The following is a 16060-nucleotide window of genomic DNA, read 5'->3' as shown; positions in this document are numbered from 1 at the left end:
GATTCTTACTTGTCCAAAACCAGACATACTGAACATAGCTGCCAAATAAAGCACAATTTTTTCTTTTATTTACTTTAATTGTACTTAGGGCAGCTTTTTGCAATAACTATGTTACATATCCCATAACTGACTTTTTTTTTATTTCTTAAAGGATCTACTGAAATTCTGAACTACCTTGGAAGAAATAAATGCTTTTAGGGTACCCAGAAGATCAGTATTTGTTGCAAAGTCTACACTGTAGCAGTCTTCAATCCATGCCTGCAGGATGTAGAAACTGCGGTTACATATTTTGGTAAGGGATGTGGAAGGATCCAGGCTTGCACTGGTGAGAAGAAAAAGAAACTTATTATGCCAAAATTGATAGCCAATTCCAATTTAAAAAAAGTGCTGACAAAACACACAAGTTTTATTTGGTATTTAATGTAGTGTCTTAAATTCCTAAATTTCATGTCTCTAGAATCCATGGCTCTTGGAAACAAAGCTGAGATTGGAATTACTACTCATTAGTGGATAACTGGGAAAAGTGAGAAGCAGAACTGAGAAATGAACATATTGTCAGATGCAGCTCTTGCTCTCATTTTGCTCTCACTTATTAAAAGAGTCTTACAAAAACAAACATAAAGAATTAATTTTAATTAAGTAGGACTTTTGAGAAACAGCTATTTGTTATTGGGAGGAAACTCAACCATGCTTTGATAATGTTTTTCATGGGAATTTACTGTACCTGGATAAAGTGCTGCTGATTCTATCAAGAAGAAACTGCAAAAATTCTTCTTGTGTGCAGAAATAGCGAAATGTGTAAAGAAACTGTTGTACATAACCTTCTAAAAAGGCATTTCTGTAAAGCACAAGAAAAACTTCAGACAAGCCAGAACACATCTTCAACTTGCATTCAACTACAGCAACAGCAAAAAAAAGTCCTCAAAATATCAAGAACAGGCATTTTATATTATCAAGCTCTTCATAAAACCTTGTTTCTTTTAAAAATTATTTTTACACATCAAGTACTGTGATTGCCAACTCTGAAAGCATAATTTGTTTTATAAAGAGTTTCTCTACTTTCAATTTTGTGGATAACCACTTTGACATTTCTATTATTAAGGTAAGTTGCAATCTAAATAGTATGGAAGAACATACTACATTTTCTTTTTTTTTTCTATTATCTAACTTGATGCTGCTTTAAAACATTTTTATGATAATAACAGCATAAGAATTAGATACATTAAGCAAGAAAATATTCCCTGTAGCTCTAATTAGAGGAGTAGTTACTTTAACAACAGAATACACTTATTATACACACATTAAAAATAAGGGCATTTTATTTTTTTATATACACACACACTCTCAAGGTCTTAACACAGGTTAATTGCCTTTTGTCCCTATTGGCTTACAGCTAATCATGAGTTTGGATTTGATGAATGTGGAAAGTCAAATTCCAAAACATTTCCTTCACTTTGTGCAAAATACTAACTACCAGGAAAAGCAGCACTCAGTGTAAGTAACTGGGTCTCAGAGTCAGGATGAACTGGGAGAAGTAGCTGGGAGGAAATTGCTCCCTCTGCAGTGGCACAAGTCTGAAGGAGCTTCTGCCAATTTCCATCCTTCACACTATTACAGCTTAGATACCTTAAAACAGCACTGCCATCACCAGAGCTGAAGAACATCTCTGTCCCCACTGAAACCCTGAGATAAGCCTGCATCTTGATCACTGCCAAGGACTGATTATTGGGGCAACAATCTGTAGAACCAAACCTAAACATTTTCATATCCAGACCTTATTAATAAGAATTACCAAATTATATGACTACATGAAGAATTGTTGTACTGCTGGCAGTAACAAAGTCTTGATTCCATGGCAACTATCAGAGTAAACCTCAAATAAGTAAAAGATAAAGTTTAAATTTGCTAGTTTTTTATTTTTTATTTTTTATCGAATACTTTTAATGGAAGCCAGCTGATCTTTTGACATTTTCATCTCCATTTCTGTAAATGAGCATTCACAGAAATAACAGAAACTTGAGAGAAGAGAGAAGAATTTATTAAATGTTGAGTAACTAGGATTTAGCACAGAGATGAGATTTTCCTGATTTAGCAACTATGCTTCAACCCAATTTATATGTAAAATATACAATACCTAGAATATAAGTAAGCCATTAAACCAAGTGGTGTACCAGCCTGCAGAACTCTCACTCCATTTTGATTGTTACACTGGTGTTTCTCTGTGTTATAGTAAAGGAGCAATGATGATTCACCCATAGGTGCCATGTCCATGGTGTCGCCTTTCCCACTCTGAATGACTGTAGGCAGCACAGAGGATTCCACACCCCACTGCTCTGCATACATCATCTGCTCAAAGAAGCAAGGCCATGATAAAAACAGAAATTAAAGAGGAAAATTCACACAAAATACAATCAATTTAAAGACAAATTGCATTTCATACAATTGATTTTTTTTCCTTTTTAAATAATACTAGTAGCAATTACCTTTAGTAATTCTTTTGGATCTTACCTTGGCAGATTGACACAAACCATTTCACATTTCATATAGTGATTTGAGCAGCCAGTTTCACTGATGCAGTAATGAAATGACAAATGAAGCACAAGTGAAATAAAGTCTGACTTGCCTGCACATATTTCTTTACCAGTTCAAGAAACTGCACTTTTGATTTCATCTCCTTTAGCTGTCCTCTCAGTTTGGGCAACATAGATTTAGTTTCAGGACCTTTAGATTTAAAATACATGGCATAAGAACATCAATGACTTACAGAACAGATCCTTAAAAGTACCATGCAGCCATTTTATTACTGGCAAATTGCTGTAATCTTACCTTTGCTTCTTCTTTCTTTCTGCAATAGTTTCTGGTAAAACTTTATGGTCTTTCTGTAATTTTTTGTCTCCATCATTAGCAATTGTTCTAGTTCCTATTTAAAAAGAAATAGGATTCTGATCAGAATCGTAAGCAGAAGGTGGTTCCAAGTAAGAAACTGGAGTTTCAGAAGAGAATTATTTTGTATGAAGACAGAACATCCAAACAGACAAGAATATGATATTAGCAATGAAAAATTACCTTTCATATCTGTGTTTACAGGCAAAATACAGCAGGAGTTACCTGTTCCCAGAAAAGCATTAGTGATGACACAGTTCTACAACTTAAGAACTGGAGAAGGTTTGTGTATGAAGTGGAAGTTTGAATCTGGTCACATAAATATGCCTTTAGTTATAATTGCACTTCTCTGGTTGTTTTCAAGAGCATTTAAAACTTCGAGTCAGAAGTCATCCAGAATTAAAATTTGCATGTTCTTAATTTAGTGCAGGACTAGAAACACTTTAAACAGCTGACCTATATTTGCAGCAAGAACTGAAAGTCTGACTGATATCAATGGCTTCCAAACAAGTACAATTACATGATATTATACAACCAGGTCATAAGGCAGACAAAAGAGCTGCTCTAGAAATAAAGGACATATAAATTTCAAAGTTCAGATTTTGTATTTTCTATTTATATTTTCACAAAATTGAAAAAATTGAATTTCTATAGAATTATGTAACTTAAGCAATGAATAGAAATGAAAATATATGAGGCCTCTCAAAATATACCAATTTAAAAGTAAACATTTACATGTATAATTGTTTGCATATCAAAGGTTTCATTATTTTACCAGCCAGTAAAAATGGGCCATCCACTTTGGGTTCATCTTCTGATTTATTATGAAACAACAAATATGATGTATGTTGTGTTTTATAAAAGTGGCGACTTTTGCACTTGGTCCTAAGTTAACTACCAGTGACCCAGTTACATGAAACAGCATTTTAAATGCAGTTAGTACATGGAATGCAACAGACAACTCCCACAAGCAGAGTGATCAGAAACCACACAGCTCAGAGCTAACATATCAAACAACAGATTGGTAAATAGGTTAACTTTAATGGGATGGACTTGCTAGAAATTAATTTGAGTTTAAGAAAAACTTGTCACTGCTTTTCAGACAAGCTCAAAAGGTTTAACAACATAGTTCATTAGCATAGAGCCATAAAAGCCCCCTGGATTTTTAAGAGATGTACTCCTACAAAGGCATTACACAGAGAACAGGGAAAACACAGGAAAACTATTAACCAGATTCCAATTGGAAGCTGCTTACTTTTACTTCAAGATCTGCTTCCACTTTATCAATTAAAGCACAATCAAAGCGATTAAGAGACTATGTAAACAGAAAGGGAATCAGAAGGAGTGACCATTTGGAATCTGGTGGACAAAGTGCTTTGTCCCCTAAAATATCGGGGGGTGAGTAGCAATGAAGTCAGAGACAAATCCTCTGTTTATTCCACAACATTTTCCAATTCAGGTAGGTCTAGAGAATAAAAACTTTTGATGAAGCTCTCTGCCTGTGATGTGCTCCAGTCACAGTCATTCTTAGCTTTTTTCTATAGTATCATCCCTGTGGGGTTGTGCAAAGGGCAGACAGTGCTTTTCCAGTCAACTTTAAGAACAGAAGATGGGTTGTAGATCAGTGATTACACTTTTGTGTCAGTGGGCTTTATTTCGGAATACTACACCTCTTCTGTGCTTTATTGCTAAGACATGACAAATCTTGACAATTTTACACTGCTTAAGAGTCAATATTTAAAATAAAAAATGGTGGTTTTACTCATTATAAAAGAACAAATTTTATCACACTTTTAACCAGCAAGATGCATCTTAATTATTTAAAATCAGTGTACTCACCACTTTTTTAGCATCTATATTTTGTGACTCACTTGATTTCTGATTTCCAAGGTTTTTCAAGTAACTATGAACTTCTGAATCAAAACATTCAGCTCCATAAAATGCACTGCTCCAACCAGGACTACAGCCACAAAATTCAGGTAGATTGGGAGATGCCAGGTAGCTGTTTCCAGCTATCGTTATCACAGCCTGTTCCTCTGAACTTGCATTTTCTTCTGCAAAGCCTGGATCACAGCCATTGCTTTGCAAATATTGCTGCTCTTTTGCAATAGGGATTGTACTCTGCAGAGTCAATTCTTTTTTGATATTATCCAAAGGTGACTCATCAAAATTCATTTCAACTAATGATGCTTTTATCATAGGCTCAGTCTTCCCATCAAAATTTGCTTCCCCTTTTCCTAAAAATGGGTGTGGGGTAAAAGAAATAAAGGTCATGTGCTGTAATGCATGCTTTGTTGAACTTAAACACAACACATACAAAACACTGTTATGAGACTACCTATGTGCTCTAACAGTGGGTTTAGATGCTTACTGTGGCTTTAAATTTTTTATCTCAACTACACATTGTAAAATGATAAAGGTTAAAAACATCTCAAAACTATTAAGCAATAGTTAAACAATACATTTACGAAGAGTACAAAATATTTCCCATGCATATGCAACAAGCATTTAAACAACACAGAGAAACTTTAAAACACAAATGAAATATGTCAGACCTAAGCACACATTAGTAAAATGTTTAGCTTATTTCACCCATCTGTAAGTCTTGAAGTTTTTTTCCATACAGAGAGGGAAAGAATACTTGATATAGCCAATAGATGTTAAACTTTCTACTCCTACAGGACTCAATCCCTTGAATTATGATGGGAGTTTCTTGCAGTTATAACAACTACTACCAACTTTCAGGGACTGAGGCGACAGCCAAAGGCTGGTATGCTGAGACAGGAGCATTTATACCTGCCAGCAGTCTCCCTTTTCACTTGAGCAGCCCTTCAGGGCTTAGATATGCCACTTTGGAGTCAAACAAACCTAAATTCCTGGTGCAAAGAAATCACACATTCCACAGTAAAGTCTAGCTCTACATTTGCAATCATTCTGAGCCAAAATGGAAAACTGTAATATTGAACAATAGCAGCCAAGTGAAAAATTACAAAGTTATGTTTTGCTATAAAAAGAACGATGTAAGTGTATAAGCCCTTCTGTAAAGCACACACATTTTCACTTTGCTCAAAATAGAGAAGTAACCAAGTTTAAATACTGAAATTTGGATGAACTATCTTGGAAAAAACCTCACACTGGTAAAACAGCAACAAATAGAAGCTGTCCATCAATGCACCAAGCCTGGAAAAGGTAATGGCTTTGTTATCAAGATTCACCAGCTCCAGCTCTATTTTGAGTTCAGTTACTTACTGAAAGATAGATATTTTGTAAATTTTCAATCACAAAGTATGTCAGGAGAAATGTAAAACCCAAACTGAAGAAGTATAAATAAACAATCCACTAATACAGTAGACACTAGAATATCTACTCAAACACAAGAAAACCACATACAGCAGTTACCATCTTTAGGGTTTTCAACAGAAACATCTATTTAAATGAAAGTAAGTAAAAATAAATGAAAACCCACAAAATAACATTGGGTCATATGTAAGCTTCATAGAAAATATATTTATGTCCTTAAGGCATTGATAATGCGAGATTCAGTGAAAATGTCTGTAACTGTTAAGGAGAGTGCTTTCCTGAAGACACAAGCAAAGTCTCAAAGCTTCTGTCACTGATAGTGTCCCAGCACACACAAAGATCTGGAAACATGAAATCCCTTCTCACCTTCTGTCTGGTCACTGCTTGCCAAAATGCTTTCAGATTTCTTCACATCTTGTAATTTATTGTTGCATTTTGCTTCATCTGCCTCAGGATTGCTGAAAATACAAGGAGACTAGGAAAAATTAATATTTCCTGTACTTTTACATTTACATCAGCAAAATGAGATCTTACAAGTGACTCTATCATGCACATAAAGGGCATCACAGCATTTATCTGATTCCTAAAGTTTTCATGCTCAGCTTGAGTTACTATTTTATGAGGAAAAAAATGTTCACAAGGCTCTTCAAGCACAATAAAATAGAGATTTTCCTGTACAGTATTTGCAAAACTCTAACAGAAGTATCAGAGCACACACAAACAGAAGGCATAATTCCAGACTCCAAGTTACTGTAGTAGGGTTTTCACTCAGGATTCAACCTCTGGATAAAACTGACTCTAAGTCACGCCTAGTTAGAATCATCATCATAATCTGAAGTCAAAGAAGCTAACACTGAAAAACTGCTACAGTCTTTGTCAAACTAATGTTAAGCAAGCTGTGTCTGAGAGATATTTCAAGACAAGCCTTACATGTGATGTAAAAGCTAGACCTGCATTTTTCACTGTCAAAAACTACTTTGTAACAAAAGTTCATATACAGGACAACCCTTCACACATCTCAGTAACAGCTCAGGTTTCTCCTACCATATCACTGAACTTTGGGGAACTAAGGGCCTAACTTCCAACCAATTTTCAATATCTGCTTAAAAATCCCAATCCAAATGCAAAATAGGCCAGCATACCAAGGTTGGGTATTTGGAGGTCACAATCTATTATCTCTGAAATTTTCTGTAAGGTTTATACACTTTTCAACACTGAAGTTTTTCTAAACTCTATCTACTAAGCTTCTTTGTCAAAACTTCAAATTTGTAGTTCTAAAAACCCCCAAATTAACTGACATAAATTGATTACTTTTTTTAATAGTCTTCAGCAAGAAGCTTTTATACAAGTGTGCTGTATTTGGAGGCTGCAGTAAAACAAGAATTTAAAGATTATTTTTCAGGTAGATACATATGTCATTGAAGATTAAATAAGAAAAATGAGAAATAAATTTAGCTGGTTTTTGTCACTTAACAGCCTACTTACAAAACACTGCCAGGAGGAACACTGAGTCAAACTAAACCAGTTAAGTAAAACATTTATAGCAAAGCTAAATTAATTTCCATTTTCTTGGGTGTGATTAGAACACACGATGTATAAAGAACTAATATCAAACAGAATAAACAAACTGAACAGTAAGAACAGTATACTTCTGATTAAACAGACTCCTTCTAACAAGACTATGAAGCTCTCCATCAATGGCTGTAATTGATCAGAATTGGGTTTCCATTATTCAGCTATCCAAAGATGGAGTTACAGAAAAGTGTGGTAGAAAATATTTTTGATTGAACCATTAAGCACTATTTGCCAAGGAGAAAGCTTTGAAAAACCTCAAACTGTGAAATTAACAGTTTACAGGAAACAAGTATGAATACCTGAAGAGAAAAACATGTATTTTTTCCTGCTTCTATGAAGTAGAGATAAAAGCATTAAATTCAACTGTAAGAAGGTAAAAGTATGGCAGGAAAAACACCTACCATAAATGTGAAGATCTTCCTCCATTTACTACCTGATAGAGATTTTCCAGTAACTTTTCATCCCAGTAGAGGTCACAAAACTTCTCACAAATTCTATCAGAGAACATATCAAACTTAATTTCCTTTAAGTTTAAAATGAAGTTACCTTGTTTAAAATAAAAAGAACAGAAACAAATAAAAGAGGGAGAAAAAAATTAATAGCAATATTCTTACAAATCAATGATAATAACATACAGAAGAAAATGCACATACCCATATCAAAAACTTCAGCTCCATTCTCTAAATAACCATCAAATGCAAACTCCTCTTGTATAAGATGAATCACTTCCTTTAGTAAAGTGTCACTTGTTGTGTTCTGACGGGGCAGGACTTTATCACTGAAGAAATTATAACTGTCTTTACTCACAGAAGTACATGGTGCATGCTCTTCTTCAGTCAGAAAACTATCTATGCTGGTAGCACACTCAGTTTCTTGGCAGTTGGTTTGAATAACTGGGCTACTTTTATCAAACTGGTTCTCTGTATTATTAGCCTCATGACTTTGCACATTGCAAAGGGAGACATCATTTTCTGCTTGCATGCTCATTTTATAACTTGCAATAGTACTTGAAAGCAGCACTGGCAAACTGTGATAGCAATCATAAGCAATTCTTGAGCGAAGAGGCTTATTTGGTATTTGCTCTGATACAGCCAAATGTACTGGGACAAATGTCAGAACTCTTTTCTCTGAGTCCTGTTTGAGAATGATGTTATTTATATGAAGAAAATTAGGAGATGTAGGACAAGCTAAAGAGCTGGAGGCATCTTCAGCTAAAATGCTTTTCTCTTGTAGAGCATGTGAGGAATCAGACAGTGAGGGTAACCTAGCTGTAGAAGTAAATGTATTGCCTGAGTTTTGCTCTTCTGAAGACATCTGGAATGAGTGGCTTGGAACTTGTAAATCACACTCAGGTGCTTCAGGTATAGTTTCAACAACACCTGTATCCTCAATACCACAGCTTTTGGAGTCTTCTATATATCCTGTTTTGTTGTGGCTCACGTGTTTTTCTTTCCTTGCCTCTTTCTTGAATTGGTCAGAAACTGGTGTGTGAACGTCTCTGAAAAATACCAAAGATATTTTTTAAAGAAAAATTCAAGTAGATTTAACAATGAAAATTAAGCTTTAACTTATTCTGTTTTAGGATATACTAACTTTGTTATATTTGCATCTTGTTGCAAAATAATAGGCTTAAAGTGAGTTGCAGGAGAGGTGAATGCAACAGGTAATGCTGCTTTCTCACAGTTTAGTGAAATCTGGCATGGTACTGGTCCTTTAACTGCTACAAGTTTACTTTCACTGGTAAAAGGCACAAATCCTAAAAGCAAAAACACAGAAAGATGATCAATATGCAAAATAGAAATGTAAACAAGTAACAATCATTTTAGATAGAAAAACAATTGCATATTTGTCTGAGAAAATCTTATGTGGAGAACTGAACTAGAGAATCCTGAAACAGAATAAACATGTCAGAACCTGACTGCTTACCTAGACTTGACTCTGAAGGGTCCATTTCACATTTCTCATCTTGATATTCAAAAGTGACATGATCTCGAGACAAGACTTCTTCCTCAACAGCCTAACAATAAACATTGAAGCCCAAATTGATGTTATTAGCATTTTCTTTTTACAGATTCTGCTCAGCACCAATCCTCATATACACCTAGAATATTACAAAGCAACAACCTAGCCATGCCAAGGTGAGGAATGAAAAAAAAAGTTACATACAGAAGACTAAGGAGTGGTAGAATTGTTTAGAAATCTTGGTAACTCCGTATTTTAAATCAGAACCCTAAGATAATCAAAGTTTTGAACACTCAGTTCCATGGATTAACTGAATCTTGTGTGCATTATATAAACACATTTGAAACCCAAACAGAAGCCAACAATCACATATTAATTTCTTCTGTGGGGTGGCAAATAAAAAGAGAGATTATGAAGTTAGTTACTTGCTCTTCACCCAGATTGTGGAGTGAGAGCATTGCAATCTGTGGAGTGATCACTCTAACAGCAAGATCTAGGAAAAGGCAATACTGATAGACTACTTGAAAATTAAAAAAAAACCCACAAAAAAAATCACAACAAAATCAAACTCAAAATCTAGCTACACTTGCAGGGCACAAAATCTTACCGGAATACAGTTACAGAATTAATTGAAAAAAAAACCAGAATTAAAGAAAGGTGGCACTCTTACCTTAAAGATGGGTTTACTCAATAATGTCAAAATATTTTTGCCGTTAATACCTTGTTCAAGTAAATAATGATTGCACGTCTGAAAAACAAAATTGTAATTTTCAGTCAGTAAATAAGTTTTCAGTCAAGTGAGGTATTCTTGGACAAGGACAAAATCAAGATAAAGAGTCAATTAGAAGTAATCTAAGTTTAGGAAGTCTTACAAACTTTATCCAAGTCCATGTACCTGGCTAATTTCAATATAAATTAAAACCACACCCCTATGTGTCCCTAACGAGGTAGCTTTAAAACCTAAAGTGACTGTTATGATTTAATTAGGTATCAGTCTATAACAAGTCTTAAGTTATTATTTTGATTTGAAAAACACTAAAATGAGACTTTAGAAACAACTAAATCTAGTAACCTTAATTGCAGCATTTAGAGAGGGTCTTTCTTCAGGGTTTTTTCTTGCCATATCCAGAAGTAGTTTTTTAAATTTTCTTGACAATACTAGTTTGTGACTTGGTGGAACACTGTATTTTGCAGCCATCCACAGAACTGCAGCAACACCATAAACACAGACCTATTGGTATAATGTAAGAGACAAGAAAGATTTAAACAGACTAAAAAAGCCTCCACTTCAAAAACAATTCCAGCAAATTATCCAAAAATTCCTCCTATTTCCTGCCAAAAAAAATTACTAGAGCTTTTAAAGTACAGATTACATTTGGCTTTTGAGGGTGCTGATGAAAATCTCAGCCCATTTCAAAACCTAGCTGTTATGTATGCAGGGCTAATAACAGCCATTTTTCTACTGGTGGAGCAACAGACATTAATTGTCTTATTCTTTACCTAGGGATATTATTCAGGAAAAAAGTATTTTAGAACCATTTTGAAGAATTCCATTCTCAAGTAAAAAGATTGCTGCAAGCTTCAGAGTTCTACCATAAAACCTGGCCAGCTGCAATTTACTTAAAAAAGGTCATTATAATTCAGCAAGTAAGTGGCACACAGTAATTACAAGCTAGCCAGCACAAGTCATATTTTACAGAGAAGATTACACCTGTCAGAAGAATAAGGCACTGCATATTTATTTTAGCAATTATTGTGCTACCTGCAGCTAGACCAATCCAAGTTGCCCCAATGAGGGACCTTGAAAAGGACTTGGTCTTTACCAGCTTTCTTGTCTTGTTTGAAGAATTACAATTTTCAGTCAGATTTAGTCCACTTAATGCTAAGTTTTCATATGTTAGCATGAACTATAAATGTAATTTTAAGAAATTTAAAGCACTACACTTTACATTGCCTCTGAAAGATATTACAAAGGCTCAGTGCACAGAACCTCAAGCACAGTAGTAAATAATGCGTTCCCACAAAACAATGTCTTCTGGCACTCTTTTGAGCAAAGTGAACAGCAATGAACAAAACATAACAAGCAATTTCACTAGAAACAAAATAATCTCATTAATAGTTCCATTTGAACTACTGAACAAAAGCTACTAATGGGTAAAAAACCACCTGAAATGGAGAAAGCAGCTCAATCAAAACAAAAATAATTTTTCCTCTTAGGTTTAGAACTCCAAGATTACCCTAAATTTATTTATTTAGGAAAAACTTGCCATTCAAGCCATCAGATCCCTCAAAGAAAGTTCTATTTACTGTTACTGTGACTGACACTATACAGTCTTCATTTCCATACCATAAATTGAATGGAATGCTCATAACTAGAAAGATATACAGCCATCAGGAAAAAGGCAAAAAACTCCATCTGCTTATGGTATATATAATGTTGGAGAAAAACAAGGAAACAGATTACTTCAGATATTCTAAATAAAACAAACAAAGCACAAAGACTTTAGAATTATTAATTTCTATTGTCTGGTGAAACTGCTGTATTATATTTCAGGGTTAGTTTAAGCTTCTGAAGCCTTTGAAAAACCTGCTTTGGATCAAAGCAGTTTAAGAAACAGCAATTTTAGGAAAGAGATAAAAATATTTTCTAGTTACAGATAGCTTTACAGAAAATTGAATGTTTTTAGTAGATTTTTATGAACTTCTATTTTCTGATTAATGATTATTATGTCTAATTCCAAAGAACTCATGTGGCACAAGGCACATATTAGCTAACCTCTTTTCTTGTTACAGAACAGAAAGGTACTGTAAATTCTGTTCCTCTAACTTTTAAGATCACTGTGGTACAGTTTGCAATTCAAAAGTAGTTGCAGTGAGACACATTCACCTGCTATTTGACATTTTTATTATCTTTGTTCTAAAAGCTCCTTATGGTTTTTATCTATAGGAAAAAGCTCTAAGAAAACTATGTTGGAAAAAGACATTATTCATAATGTTTCCAAAGTAAAAACATACTGGTAATGATATTTTTATCTAGTCTTCTAAATGTGAATAAAGTGTGGGCTTTTGCTCAGACAGTCTAAAACACTGATCTTACTGTGACCTTCAGAATGGAAAACATGACTTCAAAGTCTGTCTTACTGCTAAAAAACTGAAAATAATTAAGTCTTATGGAAAGACACTGAATCACAAATTTTCTGCAGTTACTTCAAGAATTCTGGAAGGCAAAATTATAGAAGCAACCAATTTTATGAGAGAGCAAGATATTTAAAAAATCCCCGCAGATAACCAAGAAATATTGGGAGAAATGAGAAATAGTAACACAACCTTAGAAGAGTTCAGTTTTCTTCTTCAACTAGCAGAGAGGTAAAAGTGTCCCTTTGACAAAACACAAAGCAACCTACGTAACCTACCACATTACCTTCTCAGTATCCACATCCTCTTCTTCAATTTCAGGAGCTAAATAAAATACATCACAAGATTCTAAATGAGAAACAAAATAAGAAACAAAAGGTGAGATGTTTGCTTTCTTCTCCACTACCCCTGGAAAGAAATAAAAGCTGAACATGCAACATCTTATTTTACCTTCAGTTTTTGGAGCAGCAAAGAAGATCCTTCCATGGCAGTCAATCAGCACAGAGTCCAAACACAAGACCACTGCAACAAAACCCACATAAGGGGAAGGCATAAGTATCTGTTCTTGTAGCTATTTAGCACTAATAAAAATTAATATTTTTAAGAAATAATTTGCAGTGTCAGAAATTACTGAACAACAACTGGTGGTTTAAATAACATCTATGCTATAATAGACACAAGCAAATAAAGAGACAGTAGCTGTGTAATTACCCAAAACAATTCCTGCAGAACAAAGACATGAAGCTGCAAGTTTATTCTCTTTATACCCAGCACTAAAACGGAAGGTCAAGAAAGCAACAAAACAAAAACAAATAAATATAATAGGTAGATATACTCTGGTCTTCTCATAAGGTACCAATATAAGTTGGTCAGTTTATCCTAAGAATTTAAGCTAAATTCTCTCTTCTCCTCCTTCAACTCCACAAAAATAGAGGGTCATCATCTGGAGAAAGCTGACATACACATGGCCAAATCCAAAACTCCTCTAGGTGCAAGAGGATATGAAGTTCAGTTTTCCACAAATAGTTATAATCACACTTTCTCAGTGAAGAAATGTTACATAGATTGGTTATTTGCAAGATGGTGAAATTTTCCATTGGTAAAAAAGAAACAATGGGACTTCTAAAACTATTTTAAATGATCTGAGGTCTTCAGGAACTGCATATTAAGGTAATGAGATCTTGTAATATAAATTTCATATTGAAAATCTTGTGGCAAAACTGTGTCTATCTGTTTGAAAACTTCAAAGAGCATTTTAATTTAATGTGTTTTAATACAGTAAGCCAACTGGCCAATAATGTAGTCTTCTATTTCTAGACTGCCATCAAATGCACTGTTTTCTTATCAAAAACAAAATACTGAAAGAATAGATTCTTAAATACAATAAGAAATTAAAATGTTAAATTATTATGTTAATAATAATTAGTATTAATTATGGAATAAAATATGAAAGATATCAAAGAGACACCCAAATATTAATTTATTAATAAATAATTAATTGAAGAGGTCTAAGAGGAAAAAAATAAAGTAAGAAAAAAAGGTAGTAACACTTTGATTTTTTTTTAGTTACCAGTACAAACCACACTTAAAATTAAATTATTCACTGTGCTTAACTAGGCTTGTCTACTACCTTCAATAATATTTAAGCTGGACCTGAAGTATAAGTCTTGAAAAGCACAGCTTTCCCAAATGAGAACCTTTGCTGATTATTTCAGCTTCACAGCCACTTGTCTTTGTCAGCAGCGAATTCCCCTGGCCCTGCTCACACAAACCAGGTCTCAGCTTGTTCAGTACAAGGGAAGAATCCTCACCTGGACTCCCTGAATCACCTACAAGCAACATGTGAGCAACATCCTCTGATAAGAGGAGAGGAGTTAAGTAAAGTCCCAGCAGAGGTTACAAACAACTTCTGTAGCAGAGTTGAATTAACAAATACATGAAGAAGAGGCTAGCTTTGGGATATGTTTTGTTAGCCAGGTAATTCCTGCTTAGGATAATGAAAAAAGTGTAATCAAGAAAGGATTTGGAGGAAAAGGCTATGTGAATAAATAAAAAATAATCTAGCTTCATTTATTTAACCATGACTCATCAGCTACCAGCCTTTACCATTGTCAAGACAAAGGATATTTTTACAAGATATATTCAAAATACCCATCAGCTTCACCTTTAGCATTATTCCAAAGGAACGCTGAGAGAACTTTGTGTGTGTGGGCACTGAAGTAGTAACACCACTATAAACCTTTCCAAAACACACAAGAGAATCCTATTGCAGAAACATTCCAAATCTGAAAGCAATATTCAACTTCAAGGCAGTTTTATTTGTCAAATACAGAATTTTTAAGTAAGGTGTCTTCCATTTGGTGGTTTGTATCATTATATTCCCTTCTAGGCCACATGAGGTTCAGATGACAACTTTTAATATTTTCAAGACATGAATTTGGATACATGTGAGTGCAGTAATAGAGGCTGGCTAAGAATATTACATTAGAATGAGAGCCATTATGTGCAGTTATCTGAAACCTTCAGAATCATCAGGAACATGCTGTGAGGTTGAAATAATCCTTCTGTTACAAGGTATATTAAATACTTAGTTTTATGGGTAACAATTCTTAAAGTGCTCAGAAACTTCATTTATGGCTTAATTCCTTTTAAGCATTTTTGTATCATAGAAATAAAATAACTGAAGCTGAAATCCAAAGAGATGCCATAAGTTGCAGATAGTACATTATTATCCAGTTGTTTATGCTCACTTACAGGCTTCAAACTCATCCCTGCCCATACTCTCAAAAGCAAGGTTTTATTTTTTTTAATAAAGGAAAAGAAAGGCAGGGTGGTGGTGGTGGGAACCTCTGCTCTGTTTAGATCTGCTATAGGTTTATCATTAGTATAAGCTAAACCATCATTCAGTGTCCATGGAAACCATGAGTGACACACAAGTTTGCAGCTGATAATTTGCCTGTAAACTGAAGCATGGAGGATGTGGTGGGAGTAATGTCAAGGAAGGAAAGTGACAAGATCCTGGGTACTTTAAAATGACAAAGTCCTGTACTGTAGAAAATACGTCAGGAATCATTTGTCACAAAGAAATCCAGGCAAAAGAGGAAGTTTTTTGTTTACATATATATGTAAAACTTATTTCCTCCTGCTTGATACAAGTTGAAGAACAGATTCTCCATTCCCAAAAGGTCTAAAATTTGTTTCATTG

General features: G+C 34.3%; 1 protein-coding gene across 3 annotated transcripts in view; it reads right to left on the bottom strand.

Annotated features, from left to right (window-relative positions):
• Window positions 1–16060, bottom strand: part of KNDC1 (kinase non-catalytic C-lobe domain containing 1) — a 58589-nt gene that overhangs the window by 7152 nt on the left and 35377 nt on the right. For 2 of the 3 annotated variants that reach the window (XM_033065716.1, XM_033065717.1), the window contains 15 exons: window positions 13306–13377; window positions 13142–13203; window positions 10793–10951; window positions 10391–10468; window positions 9685–9775; window positions 9352–9514; window positions 8412–9256; window positions 8160–8304; window positions 6550–6641; window positions 4723–5120; window positions 2827–2920; window positions 2624–2721; window positions 2135–2346; window positions 725–838; window positions 175–322 (listed from right to left, as the gene is read on the bottom strand). In XM_033065716.1, coding sequence (XP_032921607.1) covers window positions 175–322; window positions 725–838; window positions 2135–2346; window positions 2624–2721; window positions 2827–2920; window positions 4723–5120; window positions 6550–6641; window positions 8160–8304; window positions 8412–9256; window positions 9352–9514; window positions 9685–9775; window positions 10391–10468; window positions 10793–10951; window positions 13142–13203; window positions 13306–13377 — 2771 coding nt within the window. Of the gene's footprint in view, window positions 1–174; window positions 323–724; window positions 839–2134; window positions 2347–2623; window positions 2722–2826; window positions 2921–4722; window positions 5121–6549; window positions 6642–8159; window positions 8305–8411; window positions 9257–9351; window positions 9515–9684; window positions 9776–10390; window positions 10469–10792; window positions 10952–13141; window positions 13204–13305; window positions 13378–16060 lie in introns of those variants that run through there. The other variant, XM_033065719.1, reaches the window with a different exon arrangement.

This window comes from Catharus ustulatus, chromosome 8 (genome assembly GCF_009819885.2).
Source record: "Catharus ustulatus isolate bCatUst1 chromosome 8, bCatUst1.pri.v2, whole genome shotgun sequence".
NCBI classification, from domain to species: domain Eukaryota; kingdom Metazoa; phylum Chordata; class Aves; order Passeriformes; family Turdidae; genus Catharus; species Catharus ustulatus.
This window is presented reverse-complemented; position numbering and strand designations above follow the sequence as displayed.